This window comes from Patella vulgata, chromosome 7 (genome assembly GCF_932274485.2).
Source record: "Patella vulgata chromosome 7, xgPatVulg1.2, whole genome shotgun sequence".
Taxonomy (NCBI): Eukaryota; Metazoa; Mollusca; class Gastropoda; family Patellidae; genus Patella; species Patella vulgata.
This window is the reverse complement of record NC_065885.2, coordinates 43578947-43594572: the sequence shown is the minus strand read 5'-3', so window position 1 is coordinate 43594572 and position 15626 is coordinate 43578947. Positions and strand designations below refer to the sequence as shown.

At 33.7% G+C, this 15626-nt stretch overlaps 2 protein-coding genes across 2 annotated transcripts; one reads left to right on the top strand and one right to left on the bottom strand.

The window, feature by feature from the left end:
- The first annotated feature begins 1498 nt into the window (after positions 1 to 1498).
- On the top strand, positions 1499 to 7227 carry LOC126827963 (uncharacterized). The gene is made up of 7 exons (XM_056102296.1): positions 1499 to 1673; positions 2001 to 2112; positions 3056 to 3172; positions 4091 to 4216; positions 4485 to 4543; positions 5029 to 5094; positions 7211 to 7227. Exons 1-7 carry the CDS (start codon positions 1499 to 1501, stop codon positions 7225 to 7227), a joined length of 672 nt encoding a protein of 223 aa, XP_055958271.1.
- A 2306-nt stretch (positions 7228 to 9533) lies between these two features.
- Positions 9534 to 13903, bottom strand: LOC126827964 (uncharacterized). Its single transcript, XM_056102482.1, has 4 exons — positions 12806 to 13903; positions 12410 to 12556; positions 12081 to 12159; positions 9534 to 10346 (listed from the first exon to the last, which is right to left on the bottom strand). Exons 1-4 carry the CDS (start codon positions 12910 to 12912, stop codon positions 10074 to 10076), a joined length of 606 nt encoding a protein of 201 aa, XP_055958457.1. The 5' UTR covers positions 12913 to 13903; the 3' UTR covers positions 9534 to 10073.
- Between the last annotated feature and the right edge of the window lie 1723 nt (positions 13904 to 15626).

Genomic DNA, 15626 nt, shown 5'->3' with positions numbered 1-15626 from the left:
TCTGTGCACGGAACATATAGAAATCTATATCTGGGTTGTTATTTGTACATCTATCGAAAGAAAATTAATTTCCTGACTATTACTTGGCATTACCGCGTTAATTAACAAGAGTGAAAAACTTTGCAACGGTGCGTTTTCTGTAGAGGTGTGTTAATTAACCGACCAGTAAAAAATGAATGTCAAAGGTGTGTATTGTTTAATTGGCATGTTTTCTCGCTAGTTGCAGTAAATGTACCAAAAGGAGTATAATCAAGGACCAGGCTTTATATGTGACATGCGTGTAAAATCAAAATCCAGAAAGTAAAACTGTTTTACCGTGCAATTTATCATCCGAACGTGTGTTTTACGCAGGTCTTTAACATGTCTTTATATGGATATGTGCTCGCTATATGATCGACGTTTCTCTCATGTGTTTTTTGTATTTGTATAAGATCAATACACGTTTTATACTGCCACGCTACTTTTATATAAATTTGCATTGTACGGAAAGGTGAATACAATGTCGTCTTATATAAATTGGAATATCCCCGGGTATATAGCGAGCAAGCTTAATTTTCCATATGTGTATATTTACTTATTCATTTGTTCCTTTGCCATTGTATAATTAAAGACAGTTCTTTAGATAGGCGTGTGTGCTCGCTATGATCTATGTTTCTCTTATGCGTCTTTTGTATTGCGTACCATATATATAAAGTTGCATTTAATGAAATAAAAATATGGACCTTAATCTATCGTACGGAAGGTGAATGTAATGTCGTCATTTAAAATACCCTGCAGTCAGCGCATAATTTGAATATCCATGGGAATATAGAGAGTAAACTAATTTTTCTACAACCAAAATATATTACTGTTTCACATTTATCAAAATTATAAAAATGCCCCACGATGCGTAAATTGAACACCTTACCTTGAATAGCAATACCCATGAAATAGAAATTTCCATATTGGACAATAATATGATATAACCAACTGAAGGGTGGTAATTCACACAAATGATATGTTTAAACTAAAATTACTTTAGCCTTTCACTAAATTTAAATCGCTGACAATTGAATGATTCTCATTGCAAAACATTTAACTTATAAGTTATAATGTAGCAGTTTTCATAAAATAACAGATCAAAGAAACACATACGCCCGAATTCACACATAATTTATGCCAATAAAACAGAAAACAAGAATAGTAATAAATTTAACCAATTTATTTGCACAAAGGGGGATGCACTCCACCAAATTAAGTCACAGAGAAATACACCTAGAGTTGCACCCCCAACAAGTTCGTGGCACAGCACGAAAAAAGTAAATTGAGTTTAGATATTTACATGTCTCTCAAGATAAAAATCCAACAAATTAACATAGTAACAATAACTAATGAATGTGACTTAATTAAAATAACAATAGAATGATAATGGAATAGGGCCGATAAGTAAATCTCGCAAAAACGCGAGATTTTGCGTTAAATTCAACTTCCGGTGACATGTGCTGTTGTAGACGTAAACATGGCGCTTTCTATTCAGTATTGGGCGAACTATACCCGGAACAAACCGAAGCTTGTGAGAAAGTCAGAGAATTCTGTCCAGAGTGACCATGTGCTTCGGTTTGTTTTGGATACAGAGAATCACCATATTTCGTCAAATATCCAAGCATCAATGCGAGACCGATCCTATAGAGTAGAAGTAAGTGCAGTACTAGGCCTACTGTGTGACTGTGAACCATGGACATGGTAAATTATAAACGGATTTCTTCGATTGTGAACAAACTACTGAATAAAAATTACTATGGTTGAATAAAAATCCATTGCACAATTAAATATCCAAACCAAAACAAAAGTTCTCTCTTGAAAAGTCAATGTTTTTGCTTGTATTTTCGACAGTGTCCATCACAGATATTTTATTTATATCTATTAGTTTTTAGTCGATCACCACTACAAATTTAAAATCAAGTTTGAAATTCCTTTTTTTCTTTGAAAAGAAATTAAAATTTTATGGTGATGTAATTATTAAATCTTTTTGCAGGTTGACCTTGATGAAGCTTATGGGGTTTCCCATTTATCTTGTGATTGTCCTCTTGGCAATTACACATGCCACCATGTAGCAGCCACCCTTCTCTTTGGGTTAGTTTTATTTATGCTCACTAATTAATAAATTACTCTAATTTGTGTTATTGTTAAGAATAATTAATTTACATGGAGGGGAGCAGTATTGACTGCTTTTTTGAGAACAGTGCATGAGTCAGATTATTGTTGTAAAAGTTATCAAGCATGGCATGTACAATAATCTGACCAAAACAGTAATAATAACCAATTAAACCACATATTTTCTACATGGTCTTTGAAATTCTACTTTAAGTAAATTAAAAGAGGTAGTCCAAGATTTTGTTATTACTTGTTATGGTCGTAAATATATTTAATTTTAATGGAGTTTTGTTTCAAACTATCATTTGTGGCTTTGATTTAATTTTCAATTTAATTTCATGGCATGGAGTATAATTGTATTTACTGGGCATTGCAAGGTTACTATGTAACTGACAAGTTTACAAATAAGATGAAGCTTGCTTTTATATAGTTATTTTGGACGCTCACAAATCATCACAAGAAAATGACTAGACAGAGAAGAATCGAAATGTGATCCAGATTATTGAGTAAAACTTGACATTATTACACATCGGGGTAGCCTTTGGAATATTGAAGTAAAACATAATTTTCTGTTAAAAATTAACTTGCAATAACATAGAAATTATAAATGGTAAACTCTGTTTCACCTAATAGCTTTAATCAATGTTAAATAATATCGTGGTCGATTCCTTGTATTACTGGACTGTAACTGAATATGTCAGCATGTATTTCTACTATTGTTCACAAGTTGGAATGGATGAATGAAATGGATTATATTGTGTCGGGCAGACTAAAATGAATTAAAAGAGATATAATATATATATTTCAAAATTTCACAAGCTGATAAATTCCTTCAGATTATTCTATCCTGCGAAAAGTTACAATTTAAAATATATATTGTCAGATTTGAAACAAGGTTCTTATACCATAATTGATATTTCAGATACAAGCGTGCCAGTAAGACAGATGTCAAGTGTAGATGGATCAAAAATCCAAAGTCATTACCAAAATCTGTACAAGACATGGAGACATTATTTCCTGTACGGAAACCAAATTATAGGTATATAGCAATAAAGCTTTTTCCTTACCATAATTAATGGCTATATTTAAAGATACATTACTTAAGGGCCAAATTTGCCTATCGCAGCTTTTCTTTAGGCCTTAAATGTTATCTAAATTCTTAATTAGACATTAGTTAACTTATCCAGACCATAATCAACTCACGATGGTATCAGATGCTTGAGGTTTTAATCACATGAGAACGGTTTGGTCATTTAATTTAAAAATCTAAGCCTTGAATATACCAGTACCATGATTACAATAATAAAAAAATCAATGCACACACCTTGGCAATACAACAGTGATAACTTGGGTCAGAATAGATAAATTTGACTGAAATTCTGAATATGCATGTATTCATTTTGCATTATCTATTTTTGAACTTTTATAGCAAGAACGAATGGCTCTATATCTAAATCTTACATAATGTATCTTTAATGTTTTACATTACAAACTTTATTTAACCCAGTGCCTTAAATAGAGAGGTTAATGACAGTGACCAAGAATTCATGTTTGCTGAATTGAATAAACGTGGAAGCTTTTCTGGTGATTTCATTCTTATTCTTGTTTCTCTTGTATTTTTTATGTTGTCATCCCAGCCTTTTTCCTGACTGATATAATTGTTAATAAATTATTGTACTTAAACTCACTTTACAGGGAGTAATTCTGTCAAGCTATGTTTAAAAAATTGTTATATTTGTAAGACTTTGTTGCATTTGAATTTTAAAGATTTCTAATAACCTAAAAACATCTAAATTAATGAGCAATTTGTTGAAATTTTACTCTCAACTCATTTTTATTGCACTTACATATTTATAATATTTGTAACAATAAAATTTGCAGCTCAACAATGGTTATTGTCTCCAGAGCCAGCAAATAATGATCAATTTATACCATCAATTGAGGACATAATCCTGAGTAAAACATTTACTGAATTAAAGTCAGCAGAAAATCAGAGAAAAAATCTGTTATGGTCTGCTGCAAGGAAGCACAGAATAACTGCTTCAAATTTTGGTGCAGTATTAGGTGCAATAAAAAGAAATAGGTAAATAAGTGTTTTTATACGCCCACATTTTTATTTGGACGTATATTGTTGCCGCCCCAGTCCATCCATTCACATTTTGTTTGTGGACACTCTACAGGTCAGAATTTTTATCCGACTTTTAAACGAATCTTGAAATATAGGTGTATCTCCCAAAGATCTCAGTTCCTTTCGAAATTGGCATGTATTGGACAGTAACTTCCTGGATTATGGCCCCTGATTGATCGAAAAATCATGTTTTCATCCCTGATTTTTAAGTAATTTATTTTAGTTTCACAGCTTCCCTTCAAAAGAGGTTGCTATCTGCCTATAATTTGGAAGCAGTCAGAAGTATTTCATGGGGAATTACATATGAAATGGAAGCTATAAAGGCTTACAATAAAAAATTTGGAACTGCCATTGAAGAAACAGGTACCGTAATTTTATACTTTGTGAAACAATAATTACTCATGTACATGTATTTCAATTGACATAAATCACAGATCTATGTATCCACCCAAAAAATTCCCACAGTGCCATTTGCTTGGAATTTGTATTTAAACATACATTACGCAAGAGCTAAATCTGCCTATTGCAGGTCTTTTTTTAGGCCTGAAATGTTATCTAAATTATTAATTAGACAATTAATTAACTTATCCAGACCATAATCAACTCTCGGTGTCATCGCTAGCCTGCGATATTTACTGGATTAGGATCTGAATTGCTGCTCAACTTTCATTCATCATTTAATCATGAAATGGATAATCGAGACTATGTTTTTTATCATACCAATTTTAGTAATGATGGAAGTTAAGCTCTATTTCATTTCATATAAGGTATTTGGCTGCATGAGTCTGGTGTTCTTGGCGCATCACGAGATGGAATTATTAAGCAACAGAAGGGTACCGGTAGTAATTTAGCGGACTTAATAGAAGTAAAATGTCCCTACAGAGCAAGGGAAATGAATATATGTGAAGCTGCTTCAACATTTAAAGACTTTAGTCTTGGTAAGCTAGGATTAATTATCTTTGTATTTAAAGCATTTAGGGGGGAAGCTACCTGAACAGACTGAAATAAAGTCCACAACATCAAATCTAAAAGAAATATGTTGTTATAGTTTTATAAAAATATGTAAAAAGTTTCTTCTAATGTTTATTATTTTGAGTCAATATTTTTTAGTTTTCGAGGAAGATAACAGTTTGACTCTCCGCAAAGACCATGATTATTACCGTCAAATACAAGGCCAGCTTCATATTACAAATAAAACATCATGTGATTTAGTCATCTGGACATGCCAGGATGTTGAGTGTATAAGGATAACAAGAGATGTCAATTGGTGTTCCAACCGTAATAAGTTGATTGAATTTTATTTTGCAAGATTTATTCCCGCATTACTAAATACTTAAAGTTACATTATGGAAAATTACATAACGATCTGACAGTTCTCACTATAATAGATAATGTAACTGGAATATTGTCATTGTGATGAAAAAAAGTCCTGATTATCCATTTTTGCGTTTAATTATCAATGGCTGTTGATTAGTGTTGAAAATCGGATCGAGATTTGTGATCCGAATACTTTTGTTTGCTATCCGAATACTATTCGTCGGATAATTCGGAAACGTGAAATTCTTGAACAAAATCACATCAAAAGTTCATATACTCATATAACTCATAATGTTTATTATTTTGAGTCAATATTTTTTAGTTCTCGAGGAAGATAACAGTTTGGCTCTCCACAAAGACCATGATTATTACCATCAAATACAAGGCCAGCTTCATATTACAAATAAAACATCATGTGATTTAGTCATCTGGACATGCCAGGATGTTGAGTGTATAAGGATAACAAGAGATATCAATTGGTGTTCCAACCTTAATAAGTTGATTGAATTTTATTTTGCAAGATTTATTCCCGCATTACTAAATACTTAAAGTTACATTATGGAAAATTACATAACGATCTGACAGTTCTCACTATAATAGTTAAATAATAGATAATGTAACTGGAATATTGTCATTGTGATGAAAAAAAGTCCTGATTATCCATTTTTGCGTTTAATTATCAATGGCTGTTGATTAGTGTTGAAAATCGGATCGAGATTTGTGATCCGAATACTTTTGTTTGCTATCCGAATACTATTCGTCGGATAATTCGGAAACGTGAAATTCTTGAACAAAATCACATCAAAAGTTCATATACTCATAATTCTTACTTATTCAATGTTTATGAGTGTCTGTGTATGCCGAGTATGAAATCTTACTTTTGATTTGCAAATTGTTTGAGCCGCGAAGAAAAAAACGTGCCTACCTTTAGCCGCAATTATTAAGACTATCCATGATATCCAAAAAAATCAACGAGGTGAATAAATTTGTGTATAACTACTCCTGTAATCCGCGTCCCTCCCACTTATCATTTTTGCTCAATGAACACGAATGAAAAAAGTAAAATAAAAACATCTAACATTTATTCCACCAAGGTCGTTTGCCTCATTCTGATAATCTACTGCTATTGAACCAATCAGTAAGTGAGAATATACGTGACCTAGGTCGTTATGAATAAATTACATTGCGGGAAGTCTAAACACAGTGTTAACTTGTATCCCGTAAACCCAAGAAGTAGCTTCTATCTAGCGTAAACCAGCTATTTTTTTATATTTTTTTATTTAGACTACTGTTTTCGTTGCACTGCATTAATATTTTTATTAGTTACTATTGCTAAATAATATGCGTGATATTAACATTTATGCTCAAAGCTGCGTACGTGATCAATAGCATTGGGGAAAATTTCAAAGTAATCAGATGTAAAAATGGCTAAATATAGAGCATAGGGAATGTCAGAATATATTGTAACGAATAGTAAACGGATAGTAAAATGATTCGGATAACCCTTATTTTGTATCTGTTAACGGATATCCGAATAGTAGTTTCAACACTACTGTTGATATTTAAATATTGAAGCCAGTGTTTATATACACTTTATAAATATTCAACTGTCGGTTATCTACATTGTATCAGTTACTGCTTTAACTTAAAAGAGCTAAACCTCTAATTTAATATTTTCCATAATATTTGAAATTAAAAGAATTAGAATTGAATTTTGGTTCATTTCAATCACAGAAGCTAAATCAACCGATAAGTCGACTAGAGTTGTCATTGTCACATACTTCTGGTTTTGTAGGAAATAAGAGCACTTACAAGACACTGATATCAATTTTTGTCGATAGAGCGTTCACATGGTTAACAAAATAACTTAGAAGCTATTACAAAACAGAAATTGTTGAAATGCAATAGCCTTTTTCATTTTACTAATTTAAATAATACATGTTAATTTAATACAGTTTGGATGATAACTTCAGTCGTAAGAACCTTCACAAGGTTCAACAAAGTGAAACAAGACCAGAACACAAGGAGTAATTGATGAAAATTGGTGAAATTAAATAGGATTCTTCATCTCAGTAATGTAAACAATATATATATTTATGTAATGGACCAAGCAGGTATAAATGACTGTCATTCAATGCGGACTCTTGAAGTATTTCACCCAACATAATTGATTAGAAATTATAATAAATATTTTAGAATTTAAATATAGATCTCTAAACCTATTATTGCCAATGCTAATATGCTTACTTCAATGCATGTAACTATTTCAATACAAGAAATTGTAGAAAAAGGGCAAGTCATAAGTCATCATTATGATGGTAAAACAGCAATCACATGGTAGCAAATTAAAAGTACATGTAATAATGAATTATAGAAGATAGAAATTCTAGCTACTGTATAACTTAGCATTTTTAAGTTAGCCACATTACTATATATATATATATGTAATAGTAAGTGCAGGGGGACTGCACCACACAAAATTTACACAAAAACAAATACACGGACAAGACATCATACTATGAAGTGACATGCATAGAAGTAAGCAGATTAGCACAAGCATTACTAGGTTAAGAGTTTGAATTATGCTGTAAATTCCACACCATACATAATATCCTAGGAGTGATGATTCTCTGCGATCACAGGGGAATAAAAGTTAAAATCGCAGAATCTGTCAATTGAAACGATATTTACAATCTGAAACAGGATATCCAAAAATCTATAAATTAAATGTGATCGTAAAATGCACTTATTGCTTTATAATATAGATTTTATGACATACAACTTGAAAAATGAAAAAATCCGAATTCACAATGTTTAAAACAGAAAATCATCACCCCTATCCCCATGGTTTTATGAAACTTCTTTTATTAAGGGGGCCTGGAAGTTAATCAAACAACAGCAAACTTGAAAAATCTTTGTGGAAATGGGTCTATATTGGGCGGGGATGTGGTTTAAAATATCATAATTCTTAATTCTTTCATTGGCACGCTCAACATGGATTCTGGATCTTGCTATTTTATTACACATTGTTGCTTCTTGTGGGGTAAACTTTGCTTTGGAGGATAAAAATAGGGGAATGTTGAGATTAACACCTTGTGGCAGAATATCGTGTATGGTGAAGCCTTTATCCGCTAAAATTAGATCCCCAGAAACAAATTTGTCTAAAAGATGAGAATGTTTAACTATACCAACATCAGATGTAGACCCAGGGTACAGCTTAGAGCAAAAAATCAAATTTCCATTTGGGGCTACCGCTGTAACCGATTTTACAGTGTGTCTGGACTTATAAGAACTATAGCTGCAACTCTGGGAATCCATCTGAGTTGGTATATCTTGGGTTATTTCAGTAGCATCTATACTGGCCCTGGCGCTGCCAAATTCCTCAAATGATTTAGGTAACGAACCTTTGCACTTTGCTTGGGAGGGCATATATTTATCAAGGATTCCACAATATAAAAATTCATGTAATGCATATATAAATGTATTAAAAATATTAGAAACAGTAGCAGAGCTGACAGAAAATCGTTCTGCCAGGTCTAGGTCTTTCAAATTTAATGTCAGCTTAATCAAGCATAATAACAGCTGATCTTCAAATTTTATGTTGCTGGGCCTCCATCCAGCATAATAGTTAATATCGAAACATTGCAAACAATTCAGAAGTATAAAAAACATATCATAAGATAACGTTGTGTAGAGAAGCATCTGTAAATAAAAGAAGGAAAATTTTGTGTGGTTGGGCATTTTAGCCATTTTTTTAAACAAAAGATATTCTGTGGTTAGAACAGTGTCTTTGTCATATTATTATCTAAATGTTTCTTCTAGTCCCAAAATGGAATCAAGTATTATATCTGGACAAATGGTAGTGTGCCACATTTTTTTTTCTCTGATTAATAAGACAAACACAAGACAATAACTGTAATAATATATATTATCTAAAAGAAATACATACAGTAGTACATACAATTAATATTATACATGTAATTAAAACAGTAAGTCACTGTTTCCAGTCTGATTTCCTCTTGTCAGTGGTCAGATGACCTGACAAAGAACCATGTGCTTGTCATTCGGACGGTATGAAATACCAAGGTCACATGTATGCATTGGCATGTAAGTGAAAGAATCCTTGACAATTGGAATTCATTGAAAACTCTGCAGTTCAGGCAAAATTCTCCCTGGCAATGTAGCTTATTGCATGGCTTATACATATAAGTCCCAAAAAAAATTACCTGTGTTTACGTTTACCTGACCTACCCTATTTTCTTATACGCGCACATTTCAGTATGTTGTCACCCTGTCCGCCCGCCAACAATTGGCTTGTGAACGCAATAGAGGCTACAGTTTTTAATGGATTGTTTTCATTGTGGTCATGAGAGGCCGAACCCTATTACAGCTGTCCAAACCAGCATTTTTGTTACTCCGTTATTAAGCTAGAAAATAAATAAAGGCTATCGACTGCAAGTAACAATGTAGTTTATTAAAAGATTACTTTATGAGTTCACTCAGTTCTATCCAATCCTAACCCCAGTAAAAATTTTTGTATAAATTCCTTCAGATCAACCCACAGGTACTTTTTTTTATTGGGCCTAATATGATTTAGAGTTACCTTCCTGTCATTATCCTGTATATCACAGATGCTAAAGCTTTTAGTCTGTTTTAACTTGATACTTAAGTGTCGTATCTCATCTGTTAATTTTTGAATATTATTTTCCATGCTGCTAATGCGATTCTCACAATGACATTTCACAGTATAATTATGTTCAGCCATCACCTGTAAATATATTGAAATGTAGGAATATTATTATTTATTATGGAGACATTATTACAACATTATGTGACGAATGTTATAAAACAAGCCAACAGTGAGGCTGATGTCCCCCGCCGAAATCCCAAAATAAATAGATGACAGATATTAATTAATTGATACAGGCTCCAATGGCATCTAAAGATACAGATGGATCCTTGCACGTAAAATACAATTGGCTATCATCAGCATAGATCATAGCATCCAAACCATGTTTAGTAATAATTTCTTCGATTGCAGTGGTATACATATAATAGTGAATAATGGCGGGCTTAAAACTGTGACCTGAGGTACACCGCGCTTTAATGGCATCCAGGGCTGCCGACAACCAGTATCGCAGCGCAATTTGCGATACATATTTTGTCCGTTGCTAATCAAAAATTAAAATCTAAAGTTTTTGATTCGCAGTAACTGCGAATCATTAATATGCCTGTCATTTTGGATATTGACACAAGGATAATCCACATTTGAAGACTAGAAAGCTTTCTCAACAATTTCAACGAGTATAAAATGTTGAATAAAATTTTATAAACAAAACTGAATTCTCCGTGTGACATTTTCTTCTCGAACTACCCAGACACAATTCGTTATACGGTACTATATAATACAGGGACATAACTCTATGAATAGGGACTATTAAACCGGAAACAGGGAATCAAGTAGTACCACTCACGTTGCGAGACATCAAGTAATTATATGATATTTTGAAAGAAATAAATCTAGTGTATCCTCTACGTATTGTAAATAAAATATAATAAACACATACACCAAGTTTGAACATTCTAGCTCAATTAAAAGTTATCGTGTCCCAAAGCATCAACCAATCAAATTGCTTATCTCTGCTTACCCTAAGCGGAAAATGCTCATCTTCGAACTCCATCAAGGCATTGACCTAATCAACACATACACCAAGTTTGAACATTCTAGCCCAATTAGGAAGAGAGTTATCGTGTCCCAAAGCATCAACCAATCAAATTGCTTATCTCTGCTTACCCTAAGCGGAAAATGCTCATCTTCGAACTCCATCAAGGCATTGACCTAATAAACACATACACCAAGTTTGAACATTCTAGCTCAATTAGGAAGAGAGTTATTGTGTCCCAAAAAGTGTGACGGACAGACAGACGGACGGACAGACAGACAGACAGACGGACGAACCCATTTTAATAGTCCCCTGCTTTCTTCGAAAGGCGGGGGACAATAAAGAAACAAACATATAAATTTCTTTAGTTCTCATTGCAGGTGTTTGGATAATGATAGTAAATAGTATATTGTTGTAATGCTTCTATGGACATGCTTTGGAATTACATAGGAATTCTCGATACAGAAATATGGGTCAGTAGCAGATTTAGAAGCTGTGAATATGGTGGGGGTGTGGTTTCAAATCTAGGGTGTCATTTACAATCCCACCCCGGTTTTATTCCAAGCTGACGTCATCAATTACTTGGTCTCGTGATATGTGACATATATAGAATACCGGTACTTACATGTTTTTCAAAAATATGATATCTCAGTTTGATGAGTGTGCAAGATATTTCACAGAAATTATGTTCCATTAGTATACTATTTTTACAGTATGATGTAGGCCTACATTACAAGAAACGTGGTTAACAGTAAGAGTAAGCACTAAAGTTAGCCTGCCTACAGTACATGATTGTGAAATTTCAGTCTTAGGACTCTTATCTACTTGCATTTACTTACCCCATTATCATTATCAGTGGTAGCAACATCCTCGACAGCAGCCTCTTCCGGTAAGTCTGTTAAGCATTTTCTCTTTGATCTAAAAAATTATTTTTATTAAATTACTCTCTGCAGGGGTTTTCTCTTGGTTCATATATTATACTAATTACTTTTATTTTATTTTATACATTACAAGTACCCGTATTAAAACAGTAAAATATTTTTGGCAAGTATCTAGTACTACTGCTGTACCTACATTCTCAATAGCATAGCAATTCATGTAAATGTAATAAAATAACTATTTTACTCATATGAGCCTTAATAAAAAATAATTTATAAATAAAATCTACCGTATGCGTATCGTACTAGGATCTCCGTATTCAAACAGTTTACCCACATTATGAGGGAAATAAGCCGGATCATTCTGTTTACTCCCGTCTCTGAAATGACAGGAACATATCCTGTCATTTTCAGAGGTAGGTAGTCTATCAGATCTCCTACAAAAAAAATACGATTTGATAATTAGTATTTTCACAGGTAGTGTTTGCAAATAAAGGGAAATAATTTGTTTCCGGTTATAAAAAAAGGTCATTCCCGTACATAAATAAACAAACTAAAAGTAGTAATAGCCTTGAAAAGGCCTATTAGATTAGCGAAGGCGAAGGAGTGTTGACATTTCCATTTATTAAGACTTATAAATATTAGTTAGATTACAATTATTATTGTTGATTATAAAAGTAACATACCTTGATAAACGACCCCACAACAATTTTTTACTTGGGGGAAACCGGAAGAAACTACAACTCTCCCTATCACTTCGGTGGCTACAACCATACACAAAACATAACACCATTTTGACATTGTGCCGTCTGCCTGTCACCGGAAGTAGATTACCGAAGAAATCGTCGCGAGACTTAGCGGCCCTATTATAACAATAAACTAGATATACTTAAACGTTAAGTAAACCAGGACTGCGGCCCTGCTTAATACCACAATTAAAGTTGTAAATCGGGGACTGCGGCCCCTACGATTTATTTATGAACAGCTGGTAGACGTGGGACTGTGGCCCCTACAATCTACGTATGAAATTTCTGGTAAATCCGGGACTGCGGCCCCTACGATTTATTTATGAACTGCTGGTAGACCCGGGACTGCGGCCCCTACAATCTACGTATGAAACTCTTGTAAATCCGGGACTGCGGCCCCTACGATTTACTTATGAAATGCTATTAGACCCAGGACTGCAGCCCCACATTTTTGAGAGATGGATAGAGAACAAGCTAACAAGAAAGTGATTTTTCCTACAATCAAGGGTCATAATTCAGGAAATTACAATTCGATATGCGCATATATCGAAAGGAACTGAGATCTTTGTCTTATAAACTTACATTTCAAGTTTCAACAAAATCGGATAAAAATTGTGACCTCTATAGGGTCCACAACCTTGATATACCATATTTTTACGCTATTTGAGAACGAACGGCGGCCATTTTGTCTGTCAATTTTGGGGCGATTTTCACAAAATTCAAACTCAACTGTCCTTAGGGTGGAACGGTAATATAATAATACGGTTTTTTAAATCGGATAAAAATTATGACCTCTAATGGGTCCACAAGCTAATAACATCATTTTTCGTACAATCAGGGGCCATAATTCAGGAAGTTACGGTCCGATATGGGCAAATATTGAAAGGAACCGAGATCTTTGGGTTATAAACTTATATTTCAAGTTTCAACAAAATCGGATAAAAATTGTGACCTCTATAGGGCCCACAACCTTGATATACCATATTTTTACGCTATTTGAGAATGAACAGCGGCCATTTTGTCTGTCAATTTTGGGCCGATTTTCATGAAATTCAAACTCAGTCGTCCTTAGGGTGTAACGGTGATATAATAATACGTTTTTTTAAATCGGATAAAAATTATGACCTCTATAGGGTCCACAAGCTAAAAACGCAATTTTTCGTACAATCAGGGGCCATAATTCAGGAAATTACGGTCCGATATGTGCGAATATCGAAGGGAACCGAGATCTTTGGGTTATAGACTTACATTTCAAGTTTCAACAAAATCGGATAAAAATTGTGACCTCTATAGGGTCCACAACCTTGATATACCATTTTCATACGCTATTTGAGAACGAACGGCGGCCATTTTGTCTGTCAATTTTGGGCCGATTTTCACGAAATTCGAATTCAGTAATCCCTAGGGTGTAACGGTGATATAATAATACGTTTTTTTAAATCAGGTAAAAATTATGACTTCTATAGGGTCCACAAGCTAAAAACGTGATTTTTCGTACAATCAGGGGTCATAAGTCAGGAAGTTATGATCGGATATGCACGAATATCGAAAGGAACCGAGATCTTTGGGTTATAAACTTACATTTTAAGTTTCAACAAAATCGGATAAAAATTGTGACCCCTATAGGGTCCACAACCTTGATATACCATATTCTTACGCTATTTGGGAACGAATGGCGGCCATTTTGTCTGTCAATTTTCGGCCGATTTTCACCAAATTCGAACTCAGTCATCCTTAGGGTGTAACAGTGATATAATAGAACGTTTTTTTAAATCGGATAAAAATTATGACTTCTATAGGGTCCACAAGCTAAAAACGTGATTTTTCGTACAATCAGGGGCCATAATTCAGGAAGTTACGGTCTGATATGCACGAATATCGAAAGGAGCCGAGATCTTTGGGTTATAAACTTACATTTCAAGTTTCAACAAAATCGGATAAAAATTGTGACCCCTATAGGGTCCACAACCTTGATATACCATATTCTTACGCTATTTGGGAACGAACGGCGGCCATTTTGTCTGTCAATTTTGGGTTGATTTTCACGAAATTCGAACTCAGTCATCCTTAGGGTGTAACGGTGATATAATAGAACGTTTTTTTAAATCGGATAAAAATTATGACTTCTATAGGGTCCACAAGCTAAAAACGTGATTTTTCGTACAATCAGGGACCATAATTCAGGAAGTTACCGTCCAATATGCGCAAATATTGAAAGGAACTGAGATCTTTGGGTTATAAACTTACATTTCAAGTTTCAACAAATTCAGATAAAAATTGTGACCTCTATAGGGTCCACAAGCTAAAAACGTGATTTTTCGTACAAACAGGGGCCAATATCGAAAGCAGCCGATATCTTTTGGGGATAAACCTATATTTCAAGTTTCGTCGAAATCGGATAAGAATTGTGACCTGTAGAGAACTGTGGACGGACGGATGTCCGGACGGACAGGGGCGACGGCATAATACGTCCACATGAAAATGTGGGCGTATAAAAAAGCAGTAATATATTTCGGTTGTAGAAAAATAATTTTTGCTGGATTTACTCTCTATATTCCCATGATATTCAAATTGAGCTCTGACTGCTGGGTATTTATAAATGACGACAGTACATTCACCTTCCGTACGATAGATTAAGGTCCATATTTTTATTTCATTAAATGCAACTTTATATGTATGGTACGCAATACGAAAGACGCATAAGAGAATTGTAGATCATAGCGAGCACACACGCCTATCTAAAGACCTGTCTTTAATTATA

Coding starts and splice junctions, on each gene's coding strand:
- LOC126827963 (XM_056102296.1), top strand. CDS start 1,499: ATGGCGCTTTCTATTCAGTATTGGGCGAACTATACCCGGAACAAACCG. Junction 1,674..2,000: donor AGACCGATCCTATAGAGTAG/AAGTAAGTGCAG, acceptor GATGTAATTATT/AAATCTTTTTGCAGGTTGAC. Junction 4,217..4,484: donor GGTGCAATAAAAAGAAATAG/GTAAATAAGTGT, acceptor AATTTATTTTAG/TTTCACAGCTTCCCTTCAAA.
- LOC126827964 (XM_056102482.1), bottom strand. CDS start 12,912: ATGGTGTTATGTTTTGTGTATGGTTGTAGCCACCGAAGTGATAGGGAG. Junction 12,160..12,409: donor CCTAGTACGATACGCATACG/GTAGATTTTATT, acceptor ATAATTTTTTAG/ATCAAAGAGAAAATGCTTAA. Junction 10,347..12,080: donor CCACTGATAATGATAATGGG/GTAAGTAAATGC, acceptor ATATATTTACAG/GTGATGGCTGAACATAATTA.